Genomic DNA, 19,683 nt, shown 5'->3' with positions numbered 1-19,683 from the left:
ACGCCGTGCCCGGACGGGGCAGAGTCATTTCCCCGCCGTGTGGGACTCACCTGGTGGGCCCCGGGCGCCTTCTGTGGGGACCGAGCCGCGGGACCCGCTCTCCACGCAGTGTATAAATGGGCTGGGGGAGCGACAATAAACCATGGCGGCACTCGGCTTTAAAGCGTGGTTTTAAAAGAGGGGTTTACAGCGTGTGTCCGCGGCTGAGCCGGCTTGGAGCCCTCATGAGCAGCAGGTGCCGGCAAGTCACACTACCACCCTCAGCCCCCTCACACCCACGCCCGCCATCACTGCCCCGGCCCCGCCCCGCGCCTGCGCAGCCGCCTCGCCGCGCTGAGGGCGGCACGGCCGGGCCGGGAGGGGCCGGGTTCGCTCGGCTCGGCTCGGCCCGGCAGCGGCGGCCGCGACCCGGGATGTGGCGGCGCCCGGCTGGGCTCCTGCTCGTCTTCTCGGCCGCCACGGCCGCCCTGTGGCTGCTGTCGGTGCGGCTGAGCGCGGGGCAGGCGCGCAGGTGGGTGTGGGCGGCCGGCGCTGCCCGCGCGTCCCTCCCTGCCCCCGGCGCTGCCCGAGCGTCTCTCCCCTCGCAGGGCGCTGCGGTTCCCGGCGGACCTGGAGGAGCTGCGGGATCTGGCCGAGGCGCTGCGGGACTACGAGCGACAGCACCGGGGCGCGGCGCTGGCCCTGTTCTGCGGCGCGTACCTGTACAAGCAGAGTTTCGCCATTCCCGGCTCCAGCCTCCTGGTACGGGGCGGGCGGCGCGGGGCGGGGGCCGGGGACGCGCGGGTCGGGCAGGAGGAACCCTCAGTAGCACAGCGGGTCGGGGCTGTGCTCCTGGGGAGCAGCTCTGGGAAGGCTCGGGGGGTGTTGGTGGATAAAGCGCCCTGAGGGCCAGGAAGGTCGGTGGGATCCTGGAGCGCCCCGGGCAGAGCTTGCCGGCAGGTCAGGGAGTGACCGTGCCCCTCTGCTCAGCCTGTGAGGCACGGCTGCAGTGCCTGGCCCAGATCTGGGCTCCCCAGGAAAATAGAGACGAGGAGGAGAGGGTCCAGCGGAGGCCACAGAGAGGTGCAGCTGCAGCATCTCTCTGATGAGAGATGGTTAGTCTGGAGAATACTGAGAGGGGATCTCATTAATGCATATAAATAGCTCCAAGGGATGTCAGAGGATGGTGCCAGACTCTGTTCAGTGGTGGCCAGCAACAGGACAAGGAGCAATGGCCATAAACTAAAACAAGAAGTTTCACCTCAATCTGAGGAAGAACTTCTTTCCATGGAGGGTGGGAGAGCACTGTGAACAGCTGTCCAAGGGAGGGCAAAGTCTTCTCTGGAGGCATCCCAAACTCACCTGTTCCTGTGTCACCTGCTCTGGGTGACCCTGCCTTGGCAGGGCATTTGGACTGGATAATTTCCAGAGGCCCTTTCCAACATTAACAATTCTCTGGTTCTTTGACACACCGTGTCCCCCAGGCCTCACTCCATGTTGTCCCCACAGAATGTCCTGGCTGGAGCACTCTTTGGACCATGGATGGGGCTGGTGCTGTGCTCAGTGCTCACGTCTGTGGGAGCCACCCTCTGCTACCTGCTCTCTGCAGCTTTTGGCAAGCAGCTCATAGTCCACTTCTTCCCTGAGAAGGTGGCTCTGCTGCAAGGGAAGGTAAGAGCTGGCAGCCCTGGGCCAGGCTGCTCTTGGGGTGACAGTGAAAGGAGACAGTCTGTGCAGGGGATGCACCGGGCCTGCTGAGGGCACAGTCTAGGAGCAGGCAAACCTGTTGGCAGAGGTGCTGCCAGGAAAATCCTGGATCTTAAGGAAAAGCAGCTATGAAATACAGGAGGGTTTGGGAGCTTCTGTGCTCCAGAACTGCCTCCATCCATCCCATGCTGTGTTGTACACTGGAGGTGGTTCTGCTCTTGACTTCTTGATCTTTCGTTCTGGTGAGATCCCATTTCCACCCCTTCTTTGAAGAGGGCTGGCTCACCATTAGACACCCATACAGACATACACAGGATTGCTGCTTTCCCTCAGTTCTGAACTGATGGTACACTGTGGCATGTTAGAAGAAAAATTCACTCCAGTATTGTGGCCAGTTGAATGTTACTGCTGTTTGAGGAGCAGGAATGATACGGAACGTTTCTTTTGGCAGGTAGAAGAGAACAGGAGCTGCTTATTTTTCTTCTTGTTGTTCCTGAGGCTGTTCCCCATGACACCAAACTGGTTCCTGAACCTCTCAGCTCCCATTTTAAACATCCCCATGTCCCAGTTCTTTCTCTCCGTTCTCATTGGTAAGGCCTGGGAACACGACCTGAGGGGACAGTGTGACACTGCTGCTCTTGGTATCACTGAGCCAGGGAGGGCAGAGTTGGGACTCTGACCCTTGCCTTGTTTCCTCTTTGCTGCCCTTGAGCAGCACAGAGGTGTCTGGAGGTTTCCCCAATGCTGCAAATTTTGCTTTACACCTGGTTCTTTCTGTTACAAGCACAAACCCCAGTGTCTGTGTAATGGCTGTAAATTAAAACACTGAGTTCCACCTCAGCATGAGGAAGAACTTTCCCTGGAGGGTGGCAGAGCACTGGAACAGCTGCCCAGGGAGGGCATGGAGTCTCCTGCTCCAGAAATATTCCAAATTCCCCTGGACACACTCCTGTGTCACCTGCTCTGGGTAGCCCTGCCTTAGCAAGGGGGGTGGACTGGATGATCTCCAGAGGTCCTTCCAGCCCTGACAGTTCTGTGATTTCTGTGTCTGGCTTTGGGCATATTTAGCTAATTCTCCCTAGGGGGGAACTAACAGCTTTTTTCTGCTCCGATTCCTTCAGGCCTTACACCGTATAATTTCATCTGTGTGCAGACAGGGGCCATTCTGTCCCAAATCACCTCTCTGGATGCCATCTTCTCCTGGGACACGCTGCTCAAGCTGCTGGCCATGGCTGTGGCAGCGCTGATTCCAGGGACCCTCATCAAGAGATACAGCAAGAAACACCTGAAGCTGGATGGTGACAAGCAAGCTCAGACACTAAATGGCAGAAAGAGCTTGTGATGGCTTAGGTGCCCCACTTTTGGGGTAAAAGCTGCAGGACTCTCTTCCCAGGGGTTGTATTCTGCATGCTCTGTGCCACTAAGGACAGTGGCAATTTTTAATCATCCTTCTCATCTCAGAGGAGGTGTCTGTTCTTATTTTTAATGAATGTTTATCTGTGCATGTATCTGCACGGAGAGAGAGAGATACAGGGGCTTTGTGAACACTTGGTTAATTTGCCTGTTTCATTTAAATCAGTCTCCTGTGTGCCTGAGGCTGTGGGGAATAAAAGGAGGAGTATTGGCATCCTGTGAGGAAGGCAAACCAGAACCCAGCTGTGGATCACTGGCCAAGCACAACCCTGCAGGCAGTAGGCAGGCCCTGCTCCCTCCAACTGCAGACAGATTTAGCATTTTTGGCCTGAAATGATGAGCCATGTGCTCCTGTGCTCCAGTGCAGCTGTACAAGCACCAAGTTGAGAAAATAATGGTGTTTCAGGGTGCAGCTGTACAAGATTCTTCTTTGATTCCCATGTTAAACCAGCACACTCTGCAGCAAAATGCTCAGGATTTGAGCTGCCTGAATCAGTCATGTGAAACACTTGAGACAGCTTCTCTGGTCTGCCAGTGGCTGCTACTCCCCAGAGAGTATAAAGGGGAAAAGAACAGGAATGGATGTGCCTGACTGGCAGGGATTTGTCCTTCAAAGGCACCTTGAAACCCATACATTTGCTCCTGTATAACTAGGAGGTTTCCATATAAAGAGGTGGGCTCTGTCCCAGCTGTGAAGAACATAGGATCCCAGAATGGCTTGGGTTGGAAGGGATCCTAAAGTCCATCCTGTTTCACCCCTTGTCATGGGCAGGGACACCTTCCACTATCCTAGGTTGCTCTAAGCCCCATCCACCTGGCATGGGACACTTTCAGGGATCCAGGGGCAATCACAGCTGCTCTGGGCACCCTGTGCCAGGGCCTCACCACCCTCCTCCCCCCGGGATGATACTCTGCTCTTGGGGTTTTGGTATTTGCTCTCCATGGGGAGATCCACCTGGAGGATAAAGTAACATCCCTAGTATGGAAGGGGGCAGATGGGAGACCCCAGAGCAAGGCTTCATGACATCATCCCAAAGTCCATGAGAACCCATTCCCAGATCACCAGACCAGCCTGCAGCATTGAAGTACACTGGCTTTTTATTCCATGCATTGTTTGCTTTGATAGTCATTCTTGTTTCCATCACTGTACACTGGTCAATACAAAAAAAAAAAAATCAAGTTTGTCTCAGGAATCCACAGAGCAGGGAGGAGGGGATGAACACTACTGGACAGGGCCAAGATGAAATGGGTACTTAACACGACAGTGGGGAGGGCAACATTCAGCTCTGGGAGAAAATCTAGGCTAGTGTTCAGGAGCTGTCAGCAGCCACAAGAACTGGATCAGGGTACTCGGGATGCTGGAAAGGAAACCCACAGTTTACTCCGGCCCTGGAATGCAGTGTTACTACAAGGAGTAAGCAGCTCACCTACACCTCTCAAGCCCAGACCCTGCCAGGAGAGGAAGTGCAAGGAACCACAGCAGAGGTGGCCATACAGCGATGAGGGGACTGTGTCTGTGCAATCCCAGGGAGGTGTCACTAAGGAAAATCCTACATAACCCCCCCAGAATTGACAGCAACCATCCTGGGAATGTGGGGGTGCTGAGCCAGCTCTGCCCACACCCAGCGAGGCCATGGGACAGTGTGCAGGGGAGCTGGGATGACACCTCTATGGGCAGGGCAAGGGGCTGCCCTAGCAGCATTCCCAGAGGGATGCAGGGTCAGGAGCAGTGACACTGCACTGGAACAGTGCAATGACCCGGGGGTGTGAGAACAGACCTAAATGTGGCAGGCTGGAGGGGGCAGCTCTGCTTGCCCAGGCTGCAGAACAGGCCAGCATGTCCCCAGGAAAGGATGGGGAGGGATCAGCTGCATCCAGGACAGCTGGCCCAGAAGGGTCTCAAAATCCCAAAAGCTCTGCAAGCCCAGTGGAGCTTCAACCCCTGGTAGAGCCTACGAAGAGACCACAGGTACCCAAATCCCTCTGGAATCTGTCAGGGACTGGATCACCACAGGCCAGAGGCCCTGGGGACAGGGACAGGCCTGAGCTGGAGGCAGCTCTGCTTTGGGGCTGTTTGTGGGACTGCCCAAGGATACCAGTGCTGCCCATGGGTCTCCCAGAGCCTGCCAGGTCTGAGCAGAGTCTATCCAGAGACACAGGGCTTGGCATCCTCTGATGGGGACACCTGATGGCAGTTCTCCACCTCTCTTTACACCACAAGGTGTTATGTGCACACAGTTCTCCACTGCTAAATTCCCACACCTTGGCCTCCAGCCTCCTGAGTAACCATCTGCACACCAAACCCCCTCTCACACCACAACAGCAAAGCCATCTCTGGCCTGCCAGCTCCTCCTGCCACTGGCCAAGAGACAAAGAACATTGGGGAGGAGAAACAGAGGGTGGGAAGAGAGAGGGAAGGAGCCAGGAAAGAGCTTCTCTCCTCACAGGGTTCTGCCTCTGCCCAGAGCAGGGTGAGCAGGTCACTCCCTCTCCAGGAGCCTGTTTGGTCCTGCCCAGGTAATCCACTACATGGACCAAATGCCCTCCTCCCTGACGTTGTTTTGGATGCTCTGGCCAGAGAACTCTTGTCACAGTTATTCACTTTGTGATCCATTCAAAAGCCCCTCACTCCCTGACCACCCTTCCCACATTCCCACCAGCTCAGTGGCTGCCGACCATGAGCAAACACAGCTCTGCCCACGAGGAACCTGACTGCAGCCATCCACCCCTCTCTGTTCTCAGCCCTGGAGTAACAGCATCCCTGGAAATCACGAGAGGCAGCAACTGCTGACAGCCACTGAGCCCAGCTCTGCTCCCACCCCTCTGGCGAGCAGGGAGAAGGTAACGTCACACACAGAGATTACAATTGTGCTAGCGGTGAAGCCAACCTTCTGATCTACAGAAATGATAATAAATAATAAAATAACATCATAACTTAAGATCTGTCTGTAGTCCAGCTACAAAAATTTAAAAATATGGGATAATTTAACTCATACAATACTGCTCTCTGTATAAGTAAGACATTTTCCTTCACTTTGCCATGAGGCTATAAATTACCACAGTTAAGTTCAAACCAATATTTTAACATAAAATGTAAACAAACAAAGCAACAGAAGTACCTGTCCATGGTCCATTCCTGCCGTTCACCTCTGGCTGACTATGCCAGCCAGCACACTGGGAAGGGCAGAGGGAGAGCTCTTGCAGGGGGACATCAACTAAGGAAGAGGGGGGGAACGTGCTCTATCGTTTTGTTCTCTTTCAATATTGTTTTAGAAGAGTAGTGTTTGAAGGGAAGGCACTATGAGTTCTATCAGAAAACAAATTTTTCTCATCTGCCAATGCCTCGGCCTGTCACATACCAGTACTATCCTCACTTGCACCTGCAGAGTTTCAGCTTGGAGGAGAAACAGAGGCCTCGGGGCACACCTGAGACACAGCGGTGCCACGGCCATGCCAGGACTCCCTGCACGAGGCCTGCCACGAAGGGCAGGCAGCTGCTAATGCTGCCAAGAATGTACAGTGAATAAGGAGACAGGGCAGGGCTGATGCTCTTAGCCAGGCCAGCGATTCCCAGTCTTCCCCCTCAGCACACAGCCCTCTGCTGGTTCTCGATGCTGCTGTAGGTGAGAGGCTGCTTCTCCCAGTCCACTCCAGGCGTCTCCAGCGTCCTCCCCAGAAGTGCTCGGGCTCTGCGGAATGTGCTTTCCATGCTTTGCAAGTCCTTGCTTGGCCAACACTGAGTTGATTGATTTCTTTGACTGACTGAAACAGACAGGAGGTAAGAGGAGGAAGTAAACTGGGAAATGGCACACTGCATCTGAGAGAGGTTTCCCTGCTCAGCTGGAGGTTGACACTCCCAGAGTGAAGCAAGGACGGTGGTAAGAAGTGCTCTGATACCAATTCTCAAGAGGACGAGGTTAGAATACATTTGCAGGATCTCACAACAAAATGCTGATTAAAAAAAGAAACTAAAAATCCTTAAAATAAAACCCATCATTACATTCCTGGGGATGTATCGACTCAGAAGACCCTGGTTGTTAGCACCTCAGTACCAGTTTTCTCCAGGAACATGTCCACCTTCTGATTAAAAATGACCCAGCTGGTTATACTGAAAACACTTTGTTCACAGGTGACCCTACAGTCAGGTCTTTTTCTGCTTTTCCTCATTTGATAAGACTGAGTGGTTTAGTTTTCTTGATCTGTTCTCCAATCTTCAGGGCCACGAGGCCTGGTCCCCTGTGCAAGCAGCAAGAGAATCCCCCGCGTCTGTACACAAAGCTGTCCAGGCAGGACTCCCAGGATGTTTCTCCATAGTGTGCTTGCTTTCTGAACGTTTTTTTTTTTTTGCAACAAGTCTGTGTGTCTATAAATACAATCCACTCTTTACAGTAAAAAGTGTTAAAATGTCAAAAAAATAAATATCCATGTTACAGTAACTAGATTATTCAATAAAATACATCCCTGCCATTCTTGATTGAAATGCTCAAAGAGAATTAATTTCATTTGGACATTTTCCAGAGATTCGGGTTATTGCAAATCACTCCTGGGGTGGGAAGGAGAAGCATCTTCTCTTCCTGTAAAGTGTGATGAAGGGGAATGAAGTGGAATCTCAGGGAAATCAAAATGCCAGTACCGGGAAGCTTTGGGGGAGATCTGTATTACCAAGTAGCAGAGCTGCAGGGCTTATTGGTCCTGACCGTGGCATCAGAACACTCCCCTTCAGAAGAGTCACAGTCTGATTCTCCAAACTGTGGTGGGTTCTGCAAGACAAAAGGAAAGGGGGAGACTTGAGCACCATTCCTGTACTGCACATCACCCACACATCCCAGTCTGTCACAGCAGCCAGGCAAAGGTCACCACCTGCAGAGGAGGAGAGTGGCACACATGGGAGAGGCACAGCACACGACTGCCCCACCAAAGGTCACCTGTCTCCCCTAAGGGAGGGGACAGCACAGAAATACCTGGTCAGAGCACTCTCAAACACAGGCTTATGAGGAGATCATGCAGCAGGCTCTGCTCTACCCCTCCAAACACTTGAAAGGCAGAGAAAGGAAGAAAGCCTTCCAGGCTTTGTCAGCAAGGCTGACGAAGGATATGTCTGAGGCAGTTTATATCCACTCCATTTCATTATGTATTTTTATCCCACGTAATGCAACTGCAAATCTGATAGGTTCCCCAGATCACACTCATCTTGACCAGCACATTATGTTCAGCTTTGTTTGTGCTACTTTCCCCCACCCACTCTTCTGCCAAGCAGGAAGAAGATTGGGTATTGCAGCAGTTGCTTTGCCATAGTACACCTACCACAGCATTTTCTGGGCAGTGTTCCAACTTTCTGGCCCTTGGATTCCTTTCCATAACATTTATGTAGTTTTTTTCCACTGAGAGAAAGGACAAGGGGATAACCAACTCACCTCACAGCTGTGTTCATCTGCACAAAGTTTGCCCAGAGACATCTGAGTCTTGACCCTGCGCACAGCACACTCTTTGTCCGAAAGCCCATCCGACTGCGTGGAGATTTCAATGGGGATCTCTGGAGTCTGGGACAACATGTCCTCCAGCTTCTCAGCCAGCTCATCCTCCAGCTTGGTGGCCAGCTCATCCGGGCTGTTCGAGTGGTCGCTTGTGTTCCCCTCCTCTCCATCTGACACAGAGAAGTTCTCAGAGCTGAAGGTCGAGTAGGACTGGCAGCTACTGATGCAGCGGTGGGGTCTGCAAACAGGGAGAAGTTCAGTGTTCACCTTGGAGGACAGTCACAGGGAACTTCCTGGGTGCTGTGTCACTGCTCTGCTACACCAGGCCTTGTGGAGTGCCTTCCACATCCTGGAGCTACAGAATTCTACCCTTTGTGAATGACATAGTTCAAGATCTGCATCTTGAAATTCATCTGTTCTTATCTGGTCCTGTCTGATATGTCCATGTTAGCTGATCTAACCTGGAGCATATTTTTCTTGGACAGTGCATTTTCCTAAAGTGCTAGGCTGTACTGTGGAATTCTGTTTAATATTTTTATTGATGACATGGATGAGGGGATTGAGTCTTTCGTCAGTAAATTTGCAGATGACATTAAGCTGGGATTGTGTGTGGATCTATTGGAAGGTAGGAGGGCTCTGCAGGGAGACCTGGAATGGTTGGATGGATCAACAGAGTCCAAGGAGATGAAGTTTAGTAAGTCCAAGTGCTGAGTCCTGCATTTTGGCTGCAATAACCCCCTGCAATGCTATAGGTTTGGGACAGTGTAGCTGCATAGTGCCCATGCAGAAAGGGTCTTGGGGGTACTGCTGACAGCCAGCAGAGTGCCCTGGTGGCCAAGAAGACCAAGGGCATCCTGGCCTGGGTCAGGAATAGTGTGGCCAGCAGGAGCAGGGAGGTCATTCTTGCCCTGTTCTTGGCAATGGTGAGGCAGCACCTTGAGTGCTGTGTCCAGTTCTGGCCCCTCAGTTTGGGAAGGACACTGAGACACTTGAGCGCATCCAGAGGAGGCAGCGAGGCTGGTGAGGGGCTGGGAACATAAATCCTGTGAGGAACAACTGAGGGAGCTGGGGGTGTTTAGCCTGGAGAAAAGGAGGCTCAGAGGTGACCTTATCACTCTCTACAACTATCTGGAAGATGGCTGTAGTCCGGTGGGGTAGGTCTCTTTTTCTAAGCAGCAACTGATAGAATGAGAGGACGCAGTCTTAAGCTGCGCCAAGGGAAATTTAGGTTTCATGTTAGGAAAAAGGTTTTCACAGAAAGAGTGATAAAGTACTGGAATGGTCTGCCCGGGGAGGTGGTGGAGTCACCATCCCTGGACGGGTTTAAAAAAAGATTGGAGGTGGCACTCAGTGACATGGTTTAGTTGAGGTGTTAGGGCATGAGTTGGACTTGATGATCTTGAAGGTCTCTTCCAACCCAGTGATTCTGTGAGTTCAAGCTAACTCACCTGGGAATACCTGCATCACCTGGTAGCCATCCCAAAAGCTGGCAGGATTTAGGACCAGCCACTCAAGAAATAAGCTCACAGTTACTTAACCACAGAAATGGCCTTGTGCCAGGATTCAACAGCAATGGGACAACACATCAGTTGAGGGAACATGCCAGAAGACCCACAATAGGGCATCATGTGGAACAGGCAACTTGGACTCCTAATCTTCCAAGTTAGTAAATCACAGAGGAAACAACATTCCACAGGAACTGCACAAGTCACATAACTCATCCAGCCCAGCATTCTGCCTTCAACCCCAGGCAGGAAGGAATAATCTGAGACACGTATGAGAACAGGGTATGCAGATAGAGCCTGCTTTGTCCTGGCATCTCTTCCTGGCCTGTGCCATTCAGCAGATCTGAGTTCTGAGCAGAAGCTCTAACCCAGGTGACAATGCTAACAGTCACTGATGGATCCATACTCCAGTAATTCTGCACTTACAGCTCTTCATGCTTTGATTTCCACAGCACACCTTGACAATGAGCTGCACATCTGAAAATGTTCTGGATGGAAAAAGCACTTCCTTTTGCTCATTTTACCCTGTTTGCTTCACTGGCTGCCCCTAACATGAATGTGAAGAATCATTCCTTGTCTATTTTCTCCACATAAATTACAATTTCATGCACCTCTGGTGTTGCCTTTCCTCCTGCTAGAGAAACATTTCACATTAGTTTAATCTCCTCTTCTACAGAAACCATCCCTAACCACTCTTGTCACACTTCTCAGTACCTTTCCAAACTTTACTGTGGTTTTTGATCTGGGGCAATGAAGGGAGCACTAGGATTTAAGCTTCAGGTGTGCTGTGAATGCACACAACAGGAGACAAGATTTTATTTTCTTCTCTGCTCGTTTGAATCAAACCTTTAGCCTGTTTTTCTACTGGATCACTCCTGCGCTTGAAGCAGCTGTTTTCATGAAGCTGCAGCACAGAGTTCATGATGTCTTTCCTGTGCACAGTACTGTAAATCCTGCTGTTCCCCAGGCTTATGTAGGAACACTCCCCTTAAGTCTTATTTTACAGGCTACACCATCAAATTTGATCTGCTGTTGTCACTTGGCTCTGCAATCTTATCTGAATTCAGCTACAAAGGTGCTGGGCTGGAGTTTTACCCACTGCAACAATTAATAAACAACACTGGGAGCAGCCCACAAAGAGTTCCCACATCCACTAAGTCTGACCCTGGTGAAATACATGCAGCAGCTCATTTACAGAGGCAGAATGATGTTATCAAGTGTGATCAAGTTGTGCTGCAAACAGCCTGCAGGAAAGCTGGGCCAGAGAGAACATCTCAGGATGGGCTGGAACAGTGAGCGGACATAAGGGATCAGCCGAGGGTGGGTGGGACACACTGCATGGGATTCTGCTCTTTTGCCAGCACCTCCACCACTTTCAGTGCTGGTGTGCAGGAGCTATGAGAGTTCTCCTCAGTTTTGTCCCACCAAAGAGAGATTAGAGTGAATTCACCTTTTACCTTTGTCTACGAGGAAACTCCACTTCACTGTCAACTTCGCCCTCTTCCTCTTCTGACGACTCATCCCCGCTCTGGCAGAAAACAAGGACAAAAAGGTGTCACGTTTGGGGAAGTTCAAACATAGCTGACCCTTGGTCCTTCAGGACAAAGCCACTACAAAACAGTGCAGAAATCTACAGGCTGCAAGAATCTAGACCAGAAAACAGCCTGTGTGTCAGGAATACTGACTCAGACATTGTCACCCAGAGGTTGTTTTAGACAGTCTCAAGGCTGCTATTCCCAAATCTGGAGTGACTGACTGGGAAATACACTGGAGTATTTCAGCAGGTATGGAGTACAGAACGTTCCAGATTCTCACTGAAGCAAATCAAGTACTGAGTATCACAGGAAAACCCACATAAATTATGGAGCTGATTTGGCCCTCTCGGCTTCACCCTCTTTACCACAGCCCATCAACAGGGCAGGATGGAGGATGACACAGCCTTTGCCAATGGGTTTCCCCAACTAGGAGAAGCTGGGATTTGTTTCATACCTCAGTGAGCACACACCCTTTTATTCTCCTCCTCCCATCCAAATTTACCCCAAAACTGTTGGTTTTTTACAGCCTCCTTCTATCCTATCCAACCTGTTAGCCGCTCATTCAGATTAAGCCTTTATCTCATCCCACCCCCTTGTCTTACAAGGTCCTAGTCCCAACATGCTGGGGCCAAACCACACTCTTGGTCTGGTAATTACACTATTTTCCTTGACTTTTCCAGCCAGGCTCAGTTTTTCTGCTCTTTGAACTCAGACTGGTTCTTATTTCTCTCACCACCTGGACAGAAGCAGAAGGAACAAAGAGCTGCTTCTGTACAACTCCAGTTGTTGCTTATAAACAACTGTGCTGTGCCGTAACCTCCTTTTTACTCTTGCAGAATCTTCACAAAATATAGAAGAATTATGACTTTCAGTGCAGGGGGACAACTTCTGCAAAAGGGATGTCCTCAAGACCATGGCAAATGTTGAATCTTTGCCCTGAGACACAGCAGCACCACAGATTCTCAAAGAAACTCTCATGTGATATTACAGAACAATTTAAAGAATGCATTTAACCCTTCCTTTGGAGAAAGGCTTGAAAGCATTTTGAGACCGTTTCAACATCAACAATTCAGTAGAACAAGCTACAACTCAAACCAATTGACGAAACTGCACGTAACAGAACCAGGCCCTACCAAAACCACACCTTCAAACCCCAGCGCTCTGTCCTCACCTTTTGGAGGGATCTTGCTTTGCAGGGCAGCCCTGAGGAAGCCAAGTGCTGGGGAGTGCCCAGGGCGGACACCGCCGTGCCCTGCTCCTCCAGCTTCTCCATGAACTGCGCGCTCTCGTAGAGGGACGCGGGGGACTGGGGGCGGCTCCCCCCTGGTTCCACAGACGCCATCTGCGCCTGGCCACTGTCCTCATCCCTGCACTGCAGGCAGGGGTCGTAGGGATCGGCCTGGCAGCACTCCCAGCGCTCGGCCGTGCTGTCCTTGCTGTCCAGGCCGCGGCGGCAGTCGGCCTCCATGGCGGTGGAGATGAGGTCGGGGCTGGAGCCGGAGACGCGGCGCTGCGCGTGGTTGCTGAGGGGGCTGCGCAGCGCGGCCGCGGGCCCGAAGTACCGCAGGTTGTTGGCGCAGGTGGCGATGTCCTGCCCGTGGGCGTGCAGCCGCGAGTGCTGCCCGTGGGGACTGTGCCCGGGCTGCTGCGGCGCTGCGGGGGCGTGGGGAGGGTGGGGAGGGCCGGGCTGGGGGGCGTCGTCTTGAGCTGGCTGGTTTTTCAAGATCCCTGCAAATTCGTTGTAGCTGCCTTTGCTGTTCCCCCGGCGGTGCCGGGGCTTGCTGCGGTACCGGCTTTTGCCACTCAGTGTTGACATCTTGGGACTTCCTGAGACTGGGGAGCCATTGGATGCTGCTTCTGTGCTGGGTATACCCTCTGACTTCAGTAGATCTGGCCTGGGAGACAAGGAGAAGTTACATGTCAAGCCACAAACAAAGAAGTGACACCGGCCCAGAGCCAGGATGAAGAGGCAGCTGGAGCCAAAAGCACCCTCTGCTTCCTAAAATCTACAGGCTGCCCTCCCCTTCAGCTGCTTGACTCATGCGTTTTGGTCCCTGTGATTCTCTCCACTCAACATCCTCTCCATTCAGCCCATCCTGCTCTATACTCTTGTCTTGCTGTTTTTACAATAGCTGTCACACACTCTCCTTTTCCGCTCTTATTTTGATGTTCTCTCCCAAAATAGCTCCCTCTCAGGACCTTGGTGTAGAGCATGGCTGTCACTCTGTGCATGTACAATGGTGGTGATCAGGCTGCTCATCTAAGAGCCATGTGGGGATATTAATTCAGAAGTGATTATTCACTTGTAATCAGGACTAACCCCTGGAAATCCCCAAAAAAGTAAAGACTAAGACAACCCTTCTAGAAAAAAAAAACAATCTCCCTATCTAAAAGTCATGTAGAAGAGAAATAACAGAAAGGCAAGCATGAATTCCCAAATCTCAAATCCCAAATTAATTCCTCAACAATGAATCCATCCTTCCTGAGGCCTGCCTGATTTCCACAATCCCTTGCCCTGCTTATTCCCATCCAAATCAAAGATGATCTTGGACAGTTTGGAATTTGAGAAAACACAAGAGATACCTCCTCTGCCCAAGCACCATCATCTGCTCAAAAATCACATGGACCAACAATTTATTCATTCAACCAACACATCCTGTGATTCTGTGGTTCCAGAGAGCTGCCTAGGTGACAGGGATGGCAGGATTCATCCCTTTCACCTTAAGATCATTAAACAATTATGATTCTGAGGATCAGACCAAGCTCAAGTGTGAAACCCCCTGGTCCCACCCTGCACTTCATCAGGCTCAAAGGGAAGGAACTGCCCAGTGGGGATCTACCACTGGCCCTGGCACAGGACTGGGTTGTTACTTCTCACCGTTTGGTCTGGCTGCCTGGTTTATGGGACACCCCTTTCCTCTTCATCAATTTCTCCACTGTATTGGGGTGGATGATTGGTCGGACTGGGTGGCGTTTGTAAGTTCCAGGGTACTTCTTTTCCACTGCTTGTTCCCTCCTGAAACATCAGGGAAAGGAAAAAAAAAGAAAATCACATCAGTTCTCTCTCTCTACACCTGCTGCTCCCGCTGGACAGGAACTGGCTCTGCAGGGAACAGCCTGCATGCCTGATTGCTCTGCTGGGAAAGCACACAGACACTTCTAAACTCCTTCTAAATTCCTTCTAAATCAGGCAGCAGGCACAAGGCCCTGGCACACAGTCCAGGAGCAGCACTGCCATTCCCTTCATGCATGGGCCAAAGGATGCCAGCACCAAATGGGAAGGTGCCTTTCTCCAGGCCAGTAACCACTGATGGTGGTCTGCAGGAATTCACTCCAAAGGGACCTCTCCCTGCTCACCAGCAATTCCCTAACCTTTGTGGTTACTCAGGGGACACTAAATCTCCAAGTGGCACTATCCAGTTCAGAAATGAAGTGCTGCTTGTGCTCTGCTGTGTGCAGGCTGTTCACAGCACCCTGCCCAGACACGTACTTGATGAGCTCCTTCTCCCGCACCTCCAGCTGCAGCATGATAGCACTGAGCTCCATGTACAGGTTATTGGCCCGCTCCAGCTTCCTCTCGTAGTGCTCACGGATATCTAATGCATGTCTGAAAGGCAGAAAAGGCTTTATTCCAGCCTGACTTCCATGGACCAAGAGAAGAGAATGAGGAAAAAGTACAGGTGCTTTAGGAAAAGGCCTTTTAAAAGTCAAATTTGCCAGCTGTACTGCACTGAATCCCAGATACAGCCAACAGTGAATGATGACTGATTAAGAACCTGACACAGCAATAAATCATGGTATGGCTTAGAAAGTGTTTAACAGCCTTGAAAGTGTGGCAACACTTCTCCCTAGAAGAGCTGCAAATGCCTCACACACACCCAGGAGCCCTCTGGCCAAGGCCTGCTCAGCCTGTTTGCACAGAAAAGGGGCTAAACCAGCCTCTACAGAAACAGGAAAGAAGTAATGTGCCTGTATTTCATTAACAGCAGAGTGTCCACACAGCTCCAGTACAGCTGAAAGATGTGGCCATCCAAAGCTCCCTGGGGACAGGGAACACTGAACGACCACTGCATCAAATTCCCTGGCCAAGGGTCCCTTTGACTCCTCAGGTTTGACACACAACTGCTTCTTAAGAGTTTTATGTTTCTCTGTCTACTGTATTTGCAAATTTGTATCACAGGATACAATTTCCCTTCTTTAAATAAACCCTCTGCTTTCAATTTTAAGTTGGTATAATCAAAATGCATTTCAGTGGGCTGTTTATATGATGTTCACTTCTCTGTAATAAGTAACCCAAAGAAAGAATCAGGGCAGAGAAAGCTCACAGCCAACCTCAGGATGGATTTCCCACTGAGATGGATGTCTCTGCTTCAGTGCTGTTATCACAAACACCAATTCTCAGGCAGAAATATTCCCTGGGAAACACACAAGCCTTTGCCACCTTCTCTGAAGCAAACTGTTGAGACTGCCTAAGAACAGCAACAGCTCCCACAGCTTCTCTCCAGCTTCCATCAGCCAAGCAGTGCTCATGGCCTAGGCCATGCCCATGGGAATTTTGGTTTCTGGGTTCACAAGGAATTTAGGCTGCCCAAATTTATACCACCAGGAATACTGCATCCTGTTTTGGGAACCTCAGCACAAGAGGAGAATAAAAAAAGTCAGGAGCTGGAGCAGGAAGCCCTGTGAGGACAAGCTGAGGGCTCATTTAGCTGGGAAGGGAAGGCTGGATAGGAAAAGCAAACAGTACACATGAAAGAATGTGAACAGACCTCAGCTCTTCTCTCCGACGGCGAATCAATTCTTCATCCAGCCGGTGGATACAAGTTCCTTCACTTTTAATTTTCTCAAAATGTTTCTTCACTTCTTCTCTCCATTCAGCCTAGGAAAGCAATTTACTTTTAGCTATTTACAAAGAATTGGGATCTGTAGGTGTACCACAAAAAACTCCTGGGTAATGTTGTTTGTGTCTGCAGAAAATTACAGCTTTGGGTTGAGAATGTATTTTTGTTAGCTGAATTATTTTGGGTAACAACACTGCAGCACATCTAGTGCCAGCATTTTCAAATGGTATTTATAATTTTGTGATTCAAACAGAGAATTTACAACATATCTGCATTTTCTAAGAAATATTTTTTTTTAATTCCTAGAGTTCTTTTTATCCTAAGAGAACATTTTTTTCTTTTGGCAGTGAAAATAAGTAGAAAGGTTCATTATTTTGAAAGCCCCATGATGATGCCTGTGTGGAGTGATACTCTATTTGCCCCCTGAAGCCCTGGTTCCTGCAGCAGAAATCTCAGTAAAAGGTTTCCAAAGACCCATCAAGTTGCTCCTCCCAAGAATCAAACCGAAATCATGGATCCAGACTTTCTCTACTCAGTGCACCCTCCAGAATCAGATCCTTGGAGCTAATTCCATACTCACAGGCTACAGCCTTTCCCCACTTACCTGGGATTTGAAGTAGGTTTCCTGAGGAGTAGCCAGCACATCAGCAGAGGCGATGTCCAGGTGCATCAGCGTCTGCCGGAAGGACGGACGGTTCCGGGGCTTGCTCTGCCTGAAACAAAACAAACAGCCAGGGCTGAGGTGAGGGATGGGCACTGCCAGCCTCTCCTGCCCTTCTGGGGTCAGGGATGGGCACTGCCAGCCTCTCCTGCCCTTCTGGGGTCAGGGATGGGCACTGCCAGCCTCTCCTGCCCTTCTGGGGTCAGGGATGGGCACTGCCAGCCTCTCCTGCCCTTCTGGGGTCAGGGATGAGCACTGCCAGCCTCTCCTGCCCTTCTCACTAGATCCTGTTCTCTGAACCAAGCAGCTGACAGGTTAGAGCAAAGGAGCTTTTCTGGTTTTCTGTTTTGCTGAATACAATTTAATTGTGCTAGAGGTGGTTTGTGATGACCCATTCTGAAGAAACAAAGGAGGTGCAAAATGTTTAAGACCAGAAAATGAGACTACTGAGTGAAAGATCACAGAAAAGCACAAAATTGTATGGATTTTTGAGGAAAAGGATCAGCACTTGAGTTTCAGGACCAAATCCACCTTGCACAGGGCAAGAGCAGTTTCTTGAGCCTTCTCTCCCCCACCAACCACCTCCTTCCACTAGGTGGGGATACAAGTGTTTGTAGGTACTCTGTTGTACGAGCTGCACAAGCTGCCAAGGCCGGCTGCTGCAGCTCAGGGTAAGCAGCCACTGGGAGAGATCCACACGTGCTCTGGCCTGTTGTCCCCTTTGTGCCATGGGGAGGATGGCTGGTAAAACCCATGGAGTGGGAAAATGCTGGAAGACCCTTTACACTGTGTCAAGATGTAATTACAAAGACAAAGCATTGATGTGAAACCCAAGACAAAGAATTTCAGCTCTCATCTGGTACATGGAGGAAACTGAAAGCATTTTCTGTATGTGAACCTGGAAAATCTGTGTTCCAGACAGAAAGCTTGTATTTCTCTTTGTCCAGTCCAAAAGCCAGTCACTCACAAGGGGTTTTCTGACTGAAAAAAATCAGCTCCCTACAATCTGGATGTGGCCTCAAGGAATTTTACCCCTACTTTCCTTCCAGCTCTTTTTGTCTTCCCACAGAGCCACCTTTTATCCCCCACTTTGCTACAGCAAAGCAACACCCTCTGTGAAGGCTCCTGAAGATGTCCTGGCATCCAGGCCTGCTGCCACAAGGAAGCAGAATCCAGAATGTCAGAACTTACTGCTCTCAGGACAAGTGTGAGAGCATCTCAGAGCCCTCTGCTCTGGGCTTCACCCTGACTTTCATGGGTTTTGCTGGGAGCTAGCCCAAGGTCTGTGCTTTGTGGGGTTCAGGCTCTTACCAGGTTTGCTTCATGAGGATTTTGAAGCCATCTGGGCAGGTGGAAGGGACAGGAAGGTGGAGGCTGTTACTGCCCACTCCCCAAATGATGGCCGAAGAGTCCACGTCTTTGTAGGGAATCTCTCCTGTCAGCAGCTCCCACAAAACCACCCCAAATGACCTGATGAAGAAATAAACCAGAATAAATCGAGTTCACACAGAAGCTGTTAACAGAAACATCTGGAGCTTGAAAAAAAAAAAACAGTTTGTTGGGCAAAATAGGGAAATAGGGATGTCTGGTCCAAAACTGCAAGTAGGTGCAACAGTGGTTTTTAGCACACCAGGTAACTCCTCTGCTCCAGCACTGGGCTGAGCACAAAACCACACTGGTTTCCATCTACCCTTTCCTGATTCTTTGTGAGATTTTAAAGACCCTGAAAGCACATTTTCTGTACAGATTAAGTCTTGTTCCTCTTAAATGAAGAGACTCCAAAGTCTACTCTCAGACAGACTTTGGACTGTTCTTGCTGGTAAGAACAGATGATTGACTACTGCACAGACTGACAAGTGTCTTACAGAGACAACACAACAAAGGTTTTGTGGCTTTTTTACATTTCATTTAACTGGTTTTGTTTTCTTTTCCCTCACCAAAGGCTCCCTCTGCTGTTACCTGTAGACCCAGGTAAAAGTTTCAAGGTTTGAGACAGCACTACAACTACTGCAACACAGAAATTAGGAAACAAATGCTACTTGCATAACTGTCAGTACCAAAAGCATATGAGGTCTCATCTGATATTCCTTTTGTTCTGAAGAAAGGAAGGATAAAGCAAAAAAAAAAAAAAAAAAAAAAAAAAAAAAAAAAAAAAAAAAAAAAAAAATTGAGAGAACTCAGTCAGGGAAAGAATCTCCCACAAGAACTGAAACATGTAGTTAAGAAAACTCACTTTGCTTCTCTTCCTTAGTGATGTTACCAGAAAGAACCACAACCTTAATTTTTACCAGCAAACATTTGTTTTGTATACAATCATCACCTGATAAATCACCAAAGAAACCCAAACCAGTCAATACAGAGGTAAACAAAATGCTGCTGAGAACCACCACCACTGTCACTGCACATCAACAACTGGGCTGCGGTACAGGTGAGGCACAGCCATCCCTATCTCCAAACCAGACCTGCCACCTCACCCTGTCCCATCCTCTGTGGGACACCAACCCTGCCAAGCTGCAGGCTACAGCCAGGTGAAAGGTGAGATGGATTTTCCTGTCTTGTACCAACACC

At 50.2% G+C, this 19,683-nt stretch overlaps 3 protein-coding genes across 7 annotated transcripts in view; 1 reads left to right on the top strand and 2 right to left on the bottom strand.

The window, feature by feature from the left end:
- CEP63 (centrosomal protein 63) overlaps positions 1–196 on the bottom strand; it is a 39,611-nt gene extending 39,415 nt beyond the window's left edge. Inside the window, exon 1 of one of the 2 annotated variants that reach the window (XM_064435598.1) lies at positions 51–196. The gene's annotated coding sequence lies outside the window, so the exon portion shown is untranslated. The remainder of the gene's footprint in view (positions 1–50) is intronic. The other variant, XM_064435596.1, reaches the window with a different exon arrangement.
- Positions 197–320: 124 nt separating this feature from the next.
- On the top strand, positions 321–3,236 carry TMEM41A (transmembrane protein 41A). The gene is made up of 5 exons (XM_064435617.1): positions 321–511; positions 588–741; positions 1,489–1,650; positions 2,138–2,276; positions 2,808–3,236. The coding sequence occupies exons 1-5, from the start codon at positions 414–416 to the stop codon at positions 3,026–3,028; spliced, it is 774 nt and encodes a 257-aa protein (XP_064291687.1). The 5' UTR covers positions 321–413; the 3' UTR covers positions 3,029–3,236.
- A 3,542-nt stretch (positions 3,237–6,778) lies between these two features.
- The window catches only part of MAP3K13 (mitogen-activated protein kinase kinase kinase 13), a 70,045-nt gene continuing 57,140 nt past the window's right edge, over positions 6,779–19,683 (bottom strand). For 3 of the 4 annotated variants that reach the window (XM_064435580.1, XM_064435581.1, XM_064435582.1), the window contains 10 exons: positions 18,427–18,585; positions 17,059–17,167; positions 16,383–16,492; positions 15,104–15,220; positions 14,492–14,629; positions 12,785–13,508; positions 11,536–11,606; positions 8,514–8,811; positions 7,762–7,859; positions 6,779–7,673 (listed from right to left, as the gene is read on the bottom strand). In XM_064435580.1, the coding sequence (XP_064291650.1) occupies positions 7,637–7,673; positions 7,762–7,859; positions 8,514–8,811; positions 11,536–11,606; positions 12,785–13,508; positions 14,492–14,629; positions 15,104–15,220; positions 16,383–16,492; positions 17,059–17,167; positions 18,427–18,585 (1,861 nt within the window). In that variant the 3' untranslated portion in view covers positions 6,779–7,636. Of the gene's footprint in view, positions 7,860–8,513; positions 8,812–11,535; positions 11,607–12,784; positions 13,509–14,491; positions 14,630–15,103; positions 15,221–16,382; positions 16,493–17,058; positions 17,168–18,426; positions 18,586–19,683 lie in introns of all 4 variants that reach the window. The other variant, XM_064435584.1, reaches the window with a different exon arrangement.

This window comes from Passer domesticus, chromosome 11 (genome assembly GCF_036417665.1).
Source record: "Passer domesticus isolate bPasDom1 chromosome 11, bPasDom1.hap1, whole genome shotgun sequence".
In the NCBI taxonomy this organism is placed as follows: Eukaryota; Metazoa; Chordata; class Aves; order Passeriformes; family Passeridae; genus Passer; species Passer domesticus.
Note: the sequence above shows the minus strand (reverse complement) of the source record. Positions and strands in the feature narration are given on the sequence as shown.

Coding starts and splice junctions, on each gene's coding strand:
- TMEM41A (XM_064435617.1), top strand. CDS start 414: ATGTGGCGGCGCCCGGCTGGGCTCCTGCTCGTCTTCTCGGCCGCCACG. Junction 512..587: donor AGCGCGGGGCAGGCGCGCAG/GTGGGTGTGGGC, acceptor CTCCCCTCGCAG/GGCGCTGCGGTTCCCGGCGG. Junction 742..1,488: donor TTCCCGGCTCCAGCCTCCTG/GTACGGGGCGGG, acceptor TTGTCCCCACAG/AATGTCCTGGCTGGAGCACT.